This window comes from Mesocricetus auratus, unplaced genomic scaffold (assembly GCF_017639785.1).
Source record: "Mesocricetus auratus isolate SY011 unplaced genomic scaffold, BCM_Maur_2.0 Super-Scaffold_100023, whole genome shotgun sequence".
NCBI lineage: Eukaryota > Metazoa > Chordata > Mammalia > Rodentia > Cricetidae > Mesocricetus > Mesocricetus auratus.
This window is the reverse complement of record NW_024429204.1, coordinates 28,191,186-28,203,409: the sequence shown is the minus strand read 5'-3', so window position 1 is coordinate 28,203,409 and position 12,224 is coordinate 28,191,186. Positions and strand designations below refer to the sequence as shown.

Here is a 12,224-nt window from a genome sequence, read left to right as displayed (position 1 = left end):
TGAATGGACTTTGGGAGCCCACTCCACATAGAGGGATACTCTCTCAGCCTAGACACATGGTGGAGGGGGGATAGGGGAGGGCCTAGGCCCTGCTTCAAAGGATTTGACAGACTTTGAAGATCCCCCATGGAAGGCCTCACCCTTCCTGGGGAGCAGAAAGGGGATGAGATAGGGGCTAGTGGGGGGCAGGGGAGGAGGGGAGGGAGAGGGAACTGGGATGTGAAACAAACTTGATTCTAATTTAAATAAAAACATGATAAAAAAGAAGCTAAGTTCTGACTGACAGAGCCCCACCCCGTCATGATCACCACATCAACCCCCCTGACTCTGTGGGTCCTCCAGGCCTGCCTCCCGATCAATCAGCTCCAGCAGTGCCCAGGGCTGGTCAGCCCATCCGAATCCATGATGCTCCCTTGCAGAGCTTGTGGGGCCAAGCCCGAGTTACGTTACCCTCAGGATCCTGCTCCAGAGCCATGTTCCTGAGTCATGTTCACCCCTACACATGCGCGCACGCAGACACACAGACACACCACACACACACACACCACACACACACTCACACACCACACACACACACACACTCACACACACCACACACACACACACACACACACACACTCACACACACCACACACACACACACTCACACACCACACACACACACCACACACCACACACACACTCACACACCACACACACACTGGAGATTTTCTGGACAATGTGTTATTGTTGCTTGTGTCTTCTTTCCCTAATCTGGCCCCACACTTCCAGGTGCCCAGCCTTCCGGATAGGACCACACGGTATCCATCATCTTGTCCCTTTATTACATGAATGGCTCTCATCTTTTCATTCAGTTTATCCAACAACTATAGAGACCCCTAGCAAGACCTAGTCTACCCTCCTTCCTCACCCCTGTACCGAGCACTGCGGGGCCCTGGCTGTGGACTTTACAGAAGACAGGCTGTAAGATTCAGGGTGAAAGAGACAGGTTTCCCCTACCTACTTCCAGTTCCTCCCTCTCGGGGAAGATCTGTGGGGAGGCAAAGTTTGAGACCCAGAAGCACTGGAAATGAGGAGGCACCCTGGGGCCAGGCGTCAGGTGAGCAACACAAAGGGACCGCCTCCCCTGGCTACAGGACAGCTGAAGAGGGACCCTCATGGACAGGCTGTCCAGAGTCATTCCTGGACCTTCCGGAAGCCACTGTGGTCCAGCGTTTCTCGCTGCTGTCATAGTTCACGCTGAGTCTGTCACCAGCTGTGGGTGATCTGCTAGCCCTTCCGTCTCTATGAGCCTGTCCCCTGGAGAATGTCAGAGCACGCGCGTGCCTCAGTGCTGCCAGAAAACTGTGTGAGGAAATCCAGGCAGGGTGTCTGGTGACGAGAGGCCCTGTGAAGTGTAACTCTCCGGCTGCTGATAGTTTTATAGTTTTTGTTGTTGTTGTGGTTTTTTTTGTTTTGTTTTGTTTTTTGTTTTTTGTTTTTTATGATCAGGAAGGAGAAGAGTAGGTGTTCTGGAATCTTCAGTCACCGTCCCTCAAATACCTACACCAGAGTTCACCTCTCCAGAAGCATGTGAGTTCTCCCTGAAATCTTAATTCCTAGTATTCTGCTGTCTAGAGAAGCTTTAAATCAAAGTTAGCTGTGTCTGGAAAGGGCTGTCTGGGACCGGCTTCTGTCAGCTAAGGCCCAAATGTCCCCGAAGGCTCTGGAGAAACAGCTTTGTGTTTGGATAGAGGACAGGAAACCCAAAGGAAAAATTTCCTCTTCTAAAAAGAAAGCCCATGAGCGAACAAACTTCACCCTGCCACACACTTGCACACCTCCAAACCCAACATTGCTGGCTCTCCTCACACACCCAGGTCCCTCAGCGGATGGAGACTGGGGAAGACCCTGTTCACACCCATGGCTCTCAGCTGGACCTAGTGCTCCAAAGGAAACCACAGCTGTAATCTATTAGCATCTCTTCAGCCTTAAGAAGCTCCACACCAACAGCTGCTGGCTGTACAGGCCGGCCCAGTGCCTTCTCTGTGGCTTTTAAGACCTTAACGCCATGTTGTGCCCAGTGCCCCCCCACGATCTCTCTGGGCCTCCTGCCTTCCACCTGTCTGTGCACTGTTAGCAAACTCCAGGACTTAGAAGAAATCAGGGATGAGACTCAGCCCCTGTGCTCATGGGCTTTTAAAACCTCTCGAATGCACCTTCCTAACCCTTCCAGAAGCTTTGAAAGCAGAGCAAAAACCATTCCTGTTTTAGAGAGGAGAAAGGGAGAGTTGGTCTAAGGCCAGTACTGGCCTTAGCTCTTCAGATGGTCTCTCCCCTCTCCACAAGGGCCAACCTGCCCCTATTACAGAGGTATATGTAGGCAGATAAGGGTAGATAGAGGGTGTATTGCTGGGCCAGGACTTCATTCTGCATAAGTGATTGGCAGTGGGTGGAGTGACGAGGAGCACAAATAGATTCACAGCGAAACTAGGAATACAGGAGGAGGGAGTCACTCCATCCTATGGCCTCTATGTGGAGACGAGTTTTAATTCTCAAAGCTAGCCAAAGAAACAGCATTCATGATCCATTGTGGCATTTCTGTTTCCTAGCCAAGTCTCTAACCTCCTTGGTCCTCAGTCTTCTTTCTAAGCATACCCGTATGCTCAAATGCACACACTCAGGACACGTTAAATCATATCAGGTGATAAAGCATGAGATGTGCTGGGGGCAGTCTCAGGCATATAGCAAGTTTTCAACAAATGGCAGCTATCATTATTCTACTCAAAGAGTTGCGGAACTGAGGCAGCATCCCTGGAAGATCTCAAAAAAAAAATGTGTCTGGCTGGGCTACAGGAGGAGCAGGGCAAAGAGGTTCCAAGGCTTGGAGAAGATGGGGATGGATTTGTGCAGGAGCAGCTCTCAGCTCAGAGGCAAGCAGCCGGATTGCTCCAGTCTAGGTCTAGAAGGTCCCCAAATGGCTGTATTCTAAAGACTTGACTCTGGAATGGTACTACTGGTAGAACCCTTTCATGCTCTCAGAGGAGACCTATCTCTCTATTGCTGCCTGGCCATGAGGAGTTTAGCTGTGTCTCGATACCCCAGCTGCCATGCTAGGCTAACGCAGCGCAGACCAAAGCAACAGGGACAGTCACCCGTGGACCAGAGCCTCCAAAACAGTGAGCCCAAATGAATACTTCCTCTTTTAAACAAATCGTCTCAGGTGTCTCTCCTAGTGAGCGAAGACTGATTGACCCAGCCATCACACCGGCAGCTCACCTGAACTCAGGAAGCCGAAGACCCCCACTCTGTGATCGGCAGTGACTACAATGAAGCTGCCAACTGCAGCCAGGATGGAGCCATCGATGGTCAGCTGTCCTCCGCTGCCGTCCATCTCCATGGTGTTGTGGAAGAACACCAGAACGGATGCATTGGAGACCTGAAGGGGTTGGAGGGATGGGAGAGGTTGACGTTGAGCTTGAGGGAGGGGCAGTCGCCGTTTGTGAAACCGGACTCTGAGCCCTCCCGCCAGCTCTGCCTTGGCACACACTTAACCTTATCCAAGGGGCTGAATTTTGTCCTTCCAATTCATACCCTGACACCTTAGCTCAGGGAGTGATCACACTTGGAGACTGTGGTCCCATATGTGAACTCTGCTCCCATAGGAACAGTGTCCTTTTAGGGAGAAGGGACTCGCACACAAGGGAAGGTACCAAGTGTAAGCCAAGAAGATGGGCAATGGGGGAAACCATTGATCTTGGACTTCAAGATTCCAGGTTGTGAGAAAAGAAACTATGTGTGGCTCAAGCTGTCTGACCATGGAAGCCTGTGATGTCAGCCCTAATGGGTTACTGTGCCCCGTTTCACAGGTAGGAAAATGGAGGCTCACAGAGGTATGGAGGGTGTGCTAATGTTTCAAGGTGAGTAGGGGTAGGAACAAGACTCAGGTTAGACTCTGAGCTCCCCTTCCTCCAGCCACTCAGCCCCCACACAGCAATAGCTCCTTAAGCAGATAAAGAAGGAATCATGTTCAAGGTTATAGCCTAATACTTCTTCTCATGCATCTCACATAGAAAGAGCCTGAGACCCCTTGTTCACTTTCGGCTCTCATAAGGGGAGCTTGGTGCCTCTAAGGATATTGCTGTAGGAGCACAGATTCCATAGAGCCCAGGAAAGTTGGGAGCAGGATTGCTAAAGGGAGTTAGTCACCAGACGACATAAGTATTTCTAAACTCACCAGGTTCTCGGGAACAAACACATTAAGATACAAGCAGTCTTCACTGATTTGAGGAGGCGCTGGGGTACGGGCACCTGGCTGCCAGCAACTGGCCCTGAAGAGAAGAAGTGAGGCATGGGACCTTCAGAGAAATCTCAAAGGGACCTGCCCCCTTTCCCTCTCCTCCATACCCACCACTCATGGACAGTCAAAGGCCTCGTTTTGCTGTAGCTTTGGAGCAGTGTGGAAGCTCCAAGTCATGGGTACGGCCAGAGAATAGGAAGAGCAACAACATGTCTATGACCTCCTCTGGCTACTGGACTGTGGGAAAACCTGCCACTTAGAGGTATAAGCACTAACCAGAGGACCAAGGCCAGGGAAGGAGACTGGGAGCTGTCAAGGCCTCGGCCTTCCCTTGAGATATTTCATGGACTCTGCCCCGGGAAGAGGTGTCAGACAAACCTTCTGTACCAGGGAAGAGGACTGGGTGTCAGTCTGACTGCCCCCTTGTACAAGAGCTCCATCTGGGCCCCCCCCCCAATGGCCACACAAGGATTATCTACCTGAGGCCATTTGGTCTCATCCTCTAATTGTTACCGATCATGGGCTACAATGACTGAACTCTGTACCCACTGTCTACTCAAGATCTGAATGGCCACCTACCTCTTCTGTCCCTTGGGGTCTGGGTGATAAGCTGTGGTGATATTTTGTTTATGATCTAATAAAAAGCTTGCCTGAAGATCAGAAAAGCAAAGTAGCCAATCACTAGAGAGTTGTCCCCTCTACCAAGGCTGGGTAATACTGTCCTCAGCGTGACTGCAGACTGAGACCCTGAGCTCCTGTCTCCTACTGTCTTGTATTCCTCTCTAGTGCTGGGATTAAAGGCGTGCACCACCACTGCCTGGCCTGTATGGCTGATGGTGTGGCTAGCTGTGCACTGTGATCTTCAGGCAAGCTTTATTTGCTAGATCATAGACAAAATACCACCACAATAAGCTCAGAAGAGACAGGGGAGGAGAAACAGAACTCCTTACACTGTTCTAGAGTATTCCCTTTCTTTGGTCCCATCATCTTTCCTATCATGTTGCATTTTCAATCCCATCATGTTAAATGTCTGACCAGACACGGCAACACACATGTAGACCCAGTTACTCTGAAAGGCTGAGGGTTAGAAGATCTCAAGTTCTAAACCAGCCTCTGACTCCATGGTGAGGCCCTATCACAGAAAGACAGACAGAAAAAATGAAGGATGAGAGGGAGGTAAGAAGGTGAAGAAAGAAAACTAGAGAAAGCTCCTTGAAGAAGCCAGATGCTGCTGGCTTTGACAACCACGAGACTGCTGGGAAGCACATGGCCAGCTCATGCCTGACCCTATGAGCCTCCTACAGATGCTCCCACAGCCTCGTGCTCCTGGACACAAGCGCCCAAGGGGAATTTGGAAGAGTCATGCTGCTAAATGCAGCTCCTCCTTGGCCTGGGTTCCAGAGTCCTGCCTGGACCAGAACACACAGGCTTTCACCAGACAGCCTACCTGTGAGCCAAGCAGCACTGACCCACTGAAGCTGGGCACCTGTGCCAGCCAGCACTGGTGCTATTTAACAGCATGCAGTCCCATTTCCCGTTCTAACCAGAGCGCCTGGCCCTGCCACGACAGATTAGACCAGGATAGGCATTCTTTGGCCAATTCACCAAAGTGGTGCCACTTAATCCATACCTTGGTTTGGTGGCGTCCCAGGAGCCCGTCCAATTCAAGGGCGCTGGTGGTCCAAAGCGATTGTCTCCCAAGGGTGGGGCAGCATAGGGAACGCCAAGGAACTGGTAGACCTGCTTCCAAGAAGTGCCCACCTGGACGACCTGGGACCCACCCTGAAGCTGGCCGAAGGGGTCAATGCGTACGGAAGGAGCGGATGCTGCATCAGAGAGGAGCAGAGGGATTCCTGGGGGGAAGGGAAGGCCAGAGAGGCAGACAAGGACAGTGAGAAGTGGCATTCCAGCTGGCTTTCGGGAAGAAAACAAATAGCACTGCAGTTTGAGGCAGCTAGGAAAATGTCATGGGCCCATTCGCAGCCATATTTAAGAATTAGCCAAGGTTAGCCCACTGTGGATAGGAATAGTAGGAGCTGCTCCATGTGGCATAAAGCAGGAGTGAGGGCAAACGGGTTCACGAACTCTCTCCTGCACTTTTCCAATGCTCGTGAGGAGAAGGGGTTAGCCCAGGCCCACACTGCACATCACACACCCCGGAACCTAGAAAGGGGACACTTGGCATCAGCTGGCAGTCTGGAGTAGAACCCGCTGTCGACCCTTCTTTTAGTCTCTTACTCCCGCGTTGGCACGTCTGAATCATTCATACTGAGAGAAGGACAAAGGCGTTTCTCTTGTCGTGCCAGCACAGATTGGGGACAAGTGAGTCTGCCCTTGGTTTATTTTAACTCCCGGGTCACTTTTCCTCTCTCAGTCTTGTAGCTGAAGGGCTTACAGTCCTGGGGTGATGGGGGATGCTGGATTCCCGTCTCTCCTTTCTTCCCTTGCCCAAGCCTGGTCTGCACTGCCCCTTCCTATTGGCTAATCACTCCAGCCCTCCTCTGCCGGGCCTTCCCCGCTGGGGTGTGCGTCCCAAGTCTTGGTTCACAATGTTACAGCTGGTGCTGCTTGGGCCCGCTCAGTGCACCAGAGGTCCTCCAAAGCCCTCCCCCCACACACTAATCACTGCTGTACCGGGGCTACCTGTCTTGTTTCTCCTCTTGCCTCTCTTCCCTGGGCATACATTGAAAATGATCTCTGAATTATTTATTTATATCGAGTGCTGGGGGGTGGAACCCAGGACCGTGTGTATGCTAGGCAAGACCCTACTACTAAGCCATAGCTCTAGCCCTGAATGACTTTCAAACTCAACTGAATTGAGAATAGTTCCCTCTGAGCACGAGTCTGAGGCGGAGGGTGGCACTGGGACACAGATCTGTCCCTAGGTTCCCCCTTCTGCCATCACCTGACCTCCCCGTGTCACAGAGTGCTGAGCTCCAGCAAGAGGAGAAGATGCCAGGCCTGCAGGCAAAATAAGGCATGGACAAGAGCTTTCTAAACCATGCAGTGTTAACAAAACACATTTAATTATTATCTTATGCAATTCAAAGGCCCAAATAGTTTCTGTGATTCAAAGAATAAATGCGCAAAAAGTGGGGATTTCTCCAACCTCCGCCATTGCACCCAGAAGAATGATACCAAGCCAGAAACCTTTGGTCAAGTCTCCCTTAAGAGTTTCAAAGTCACCAAATGAATATCCTTCCCAGCCATCCCTAGCTCCCACACCGGGGATGGCTTCAGAGGCCCAGTCTGACTCACCAGACTTCCGGTAGATGTGCGCAGCCTCTTCACGGAGCAGAAGCCTGCAGGTCTGGCTCTGTAGGCTGTGCGTGCAGCTCTGTGTATCAGGATAGAACACACACCTCACACCCCCAGGCTGGATCTGCAGGGTGGTGACAAGGCAGGCCTGGTGGCGGGAGCATTCTGGAGAACAGAAGGGGGGTGGGCTCAGAGCTATAATCTCATTCACGAAGCCATGTATTGCTACATGCATGCACACATCCATCTACCCATGTGCCCATCTATCCATGCGCTGATCCATCCATGTACCTTACCATGCATGCATCCAGTCATCCATCCTATGCATTCATCCAGAAAGTCAGCTGTCATCCATCCATCCTATCAAATCACACACCCACCAATGCATGTGTGCATCCTCCGATCTATCTACTTCTTTACCCACTGTAGAAGATCTCATGCATAAATTCTGTGCATCGTGGCTGAGAATGAAACCCAACCCACCATCAAGATATTTTACACAAAATGGTCATGTTTTTATTGCTTAATTATCTCATAAATGTGTTCTCTTTTCATCCCTTGCTTAAAGGTATTTCCACCGCTTCACACAGCTTCCTACGGGCTTCAGGTGCAGAACAACCCTCTGTGTTCCATCTCCTGATACCCTCCTCAGGTCTGTTACCTTTGGCCTCCTCTAAGTTTTCCTTAACCTGTGACAGAACTGTGCCTTTTCCTGTGCAAGCCTGTGCTGTCCGATACAATTTAACCTACTTCCTGACACAGGGTGCTGAGAAGAGCTCTGGGAAATGGGGCAGCTCTCTGGACTGTCTGAGCTATGTGTGCTGTGTCTTTTATTCAAAGTCCAGTTTCTGAGGGACACTGTCCAGGGCTGTGGAGTACACGACTTGCCATCTGCACTTGGCAGCACAGTCTTTGTGATAAATGTCCTGTCATGTGGACACGGTGAACCCCAGCATTTGTATATCTTGAAAGGGTTCAGAATATCAGGGTGCAAATGTCAGCTGAACCCAGTCACTCTTAGGGAGGGAACCCTTTGTGGGACCTTAGAATTGTGTGGTCACCTTGTTACTAAGTTACCTTAGAATTGACAATTTATGCTGGAGAGGATGTGGTGAAAGGGGGACACTCCTCCATTGCTGGTGGGAGTACCAACTGGTTCAGCCACTTTGGAAATCAGTGTGGAGATTCCTCAGAAAAATGGGAATAAACCTACCACAAGACCCAGCAACTCCACTCTTAGGCATATATCCAAAAGATGCCCATTCATACAACAAAGAGGTCTGTTCCACTATGTTCATAGCAGCTTTATTTGTAATTGCCAGAACTTGGAAGCAACCTAGATGTCCCTCACCCGAAGAGTGGATAGAGAAAATGTGGTACATCTGCACAATGGAGTACTATTCAGCAGAAAAAAATAATGGAATCATGAGATTCGCAGGCAAATGGATGACACTAGAAGAAACCATCCTGAGTGAGGTAACCCAGTCACAAAAAGAGAAACATGGCATGTACTCTCTCATATATGGATTTTAGACATAGATCTGGGGAGTGCCAGCCTACAATCCTATGGCCAGAGAGTCTGGGAAACAGAAACTTTATTTAGTGGCTGATCGAAGAAGAGGCAGACTCCCTTGGTTAAGTACTGAGCTGAACTCAAGAAAGCCAGTAACAGAGAGGGAGGACTGATGATCAAAGGGATTAAGACTGGGCTGGTTTAACCCCCAGAAACAGCTGACCAGACAAAGGTTAACTCTTGAATCCCAGGCATTAGCCTGGGAAGCCAGCATGGGACTGATCAAGACCCCCTGAATCTGGGTGTCAGTGAAGAGGCCTAGGGAATCTATTGAGCCTTGGGCAGCAGATCAGTACCCATCCCGAGTATACACACGGACTTTGGACTCCAATAGAACAATGTGAGGTGCACTCTCACCCAGAACTCTTGGGAAAGGGTCTAGGCCCTGCCCTATATGAAATGACACACTATGGACACCCCCATGGAGGGCTTCACCCTCCCTGGAGAAATGAGAGGATAACGGGGGGGGGGGGGGAGGGCACGGGAGGAAGGGAGGGAATGGGAGAGGGACCTGGAACTGACTTGTGAAGCAACCTTGATTCTTATCTAAATTTAAACTGGAAAATAAAATTAAAAAAAAAAAAGAATTGTGTGGTCACCTCCTTACTAAGTTTCACATCACCGAAGCCTGTAAACCCCAGATAAAGGTGCAACTGGAGTTGACTGTGCTGACTAGCACGCTCCAAATGGCTTTAAAAGCATCTCTTAAAATTTAGTGTTTACTCCTAGTTCGTGGCCTAGTCCCCTGCGCACACTTCGTCACCATGGCAGCCCCTGTGCTGTCTAAGGGTGCCATCTGGCTCCATGTACCCGGTTTGTTCTCACCCACACCTTCTTCTGCCTGCTGATATCCCTCCATGCGGCTCAAGGCCCTCACGGCTGTCTGGCTGTTGCAAACTCTGACCGTAGGCTGCCTAGTGAGGAGTGGAGAGATGCTCACACATTCCCCTTTGTTGGTGGTTTCCTGTAAAGTGCTCCCAGGCCATCATGGAATTTCTCGTCTATGGTTGGTTGGTATCTAGAGCAGCTGGTACTTGGCTGAGGCCCTTCTGTACCCTCTATTTGGGGATGTCTCACCCTGCAAGCAGAAGTCCCGGGCCACAGAGAAGTTACTGGTGGCTGCAGAGCTGATATGGGCAACATCAAAGTGCTTGATGGATGGGTCTACAGTCACTGAGGAGAGGGGCAGAGCCTGCCAGGCGTTCAGAGCAACTGCAGGACAAAAGAGGACACAATCATATGTGGTTGTCACCGGGTACAGAATGAAGACCGTGCAGACCACCCCAAAAGCTACCCAGCGGCCTCTGTGAGGCTTCCATGCGTGACCCTATACCTTCGTCCTTTCTACTGTGTGACCCTGTACCTTCGTCTTTTCTACTGTGTGGTGCTGTACCTCTGTCCTTTCTACTGTGTGATGACCCTGTACCTCTGTCCTTTCTACTGTGTGACCCTGTACCTCTGTCTGTAAGTGGTACAGTCTCTGGGCTCAAGTCTAAGGTTTCAAAGTTTGAAAATTAGACAAACATCATACAACAAGCATGTCTGTTCCACTGTGTTCATAGCAGCATTATTTGTAATAGCCAGGACCTGGAAGCAACCTAGATGCCCCTCAACTGAAGAGTGGATAGAGAAAATGTGGTACATTTACACAATGGAATATTACTCAGTGGAAAAAAACAATGGAATCTTGAAATTTGCAGGCAAATGGATGGCACTAGAAGAAACCATCCTGAGTGAGGTAACCCAGTCACAAAAAGAGAAACATGGTATGCAGTCACTCATATATGGATTTTAGACATGGATCAGGGGAGTGCCAACCAACAATCCCACTGCCAGAGAGTCTGGGAAACAGAACCTGCATCCAGTGACTGATGAAAGTAGAGGCTGAATTCAAGGAACCCAGTGTCAGAAAGAGAGAACTGATGGGCAAAGGAGCTAAGACTGGGCTGGTTTAACCCACAGAAACAGCTGACCTGAACAAGGGGGAACTAATGGACTCCAGAGTGATGGCTGTGTGGAAAGCATGGGACTGATCCAGACACCCTGAATGTGGGTGTCAGTGAGGAGGCCTAGGCAATCTATGGGGCCTTGGGTAGAAAATCAGTATTTATTCCTCACACACAAATGGACTTTGGGTGCCCATCCCACAATGAGGGTTGCTCTCTCAGCCTGGAATCTTGGGAGAGGGCCTAGGCCCTGCCCTGGATGAAATGACAGACTCTGGAGATCCTCCATGGGGGGGGCTCACCCTCCCTGGGGATCAGAGTGGAGATTGGGTGGAGGGGCAGAGAAGAAGGGGAGGGAGAGGGAGCTGGGATTGAAATGTGAATCAAGCTTGTTTCTAATTTAAATTAAAAAATCATTAAATGAAAGAAAATTAGACAAATGAAGGCATGTCTGTGTCTACAAACTAAGACAAAAGAGGAGGGGGAAGTAGAGACAACGAGGAAGCAGTGACATAGGGACAAAATGGAGGACAGAATGCCACAAAGACAGCCGTAAGAATGAAGTGCCAGGCACTCCATTGATATTACACCCACTTATCTTTCTGAGCCCATGGCTCTCCGTAGGGGCACCATGGTGGACTATCTATGGCCCCTATAGAAACGAAGCTCTCATGCCCACTTAGTATCTGGTATCCCAACTAAGTAACTCTACCACTGACCCTCATCTAAAGGAGCTGGCTCCTTCCCCAGGGACAGCGTGTATCTAGAAGCTAATCCACACAGACAGACCTGTGGTCTGCCCTGACCACGAACGTGGCTGACCCAGCTGTTGCTCTCAGAGAGGTGGGCCGGGCCACTGTTTGACTCTTTGTCATAAGCATCTTCTTCTCAGTCCTGAGAAGTCCTGCCCCTTCTCCCTGTGGTCTTGACCCCTACAGTGCTCCATGTGCAAACATGGCCAAACACTCTGTTTAAGGATCACCTCATGCTAAGTGTCCATCTCACAGTCTGTTTCCTGGAAGACACGGTCGTGGCGCCTGCTTTTAATCATAGAGAAAATGAGATCCAGGGATAATGACATGTCTTGCCGGTGTGTGGAGACTCTGTCTTCGCAGCTACAGAGCCTGTGTCTGACCATGGCTATCTCCCAATGCCCCCCAAGTTCTGC

General features: G+C 50.3%; 1 protein-coding gene across 6 annotated transcripts in view; it reads right to left on the bottom strand.

Moving 5' to 3' along the window:
* The window catches only part of Tg (thyroglobulin), a 182,412-nt gene that overhangs the window by 79,657 nt on the left and 90,531 nt on the right, over window positions 1–12,224 (bottom strand). For 5 of the 6 annotated variants that reach the window (XM_040730645.1, XM_040730647.1, XM_040730649.1 and 2 more), the window contains 5 exons: window positions 10,188–10,322; window positions 7,538–7,702; window positions 5,910–6,132; window positions 4,217–4,310; window positions 3,259–3,418 (listed from right to left, as the gene is read on the bottom strand). In XM_040730645.1, coding sequence (XP_040586579.1) covers window positions 3,259–3,418; window positions 4,217–4,310; window positions 5,910–6,132; window positions 7,538–7,702; window positions 10,188–10,322 — 777 coding nt within the window. The remainder of the gene's footprint in view (window positions 1–3,258; window positions 3,419–4,216; window positions 4,311–5,909; window positions 6,133–7,537; window positions 7,703–10,187; window positions 10,323–12,224) is intronic. The other variant, XM_040730650.1, reaches the window with a different exon arrangement.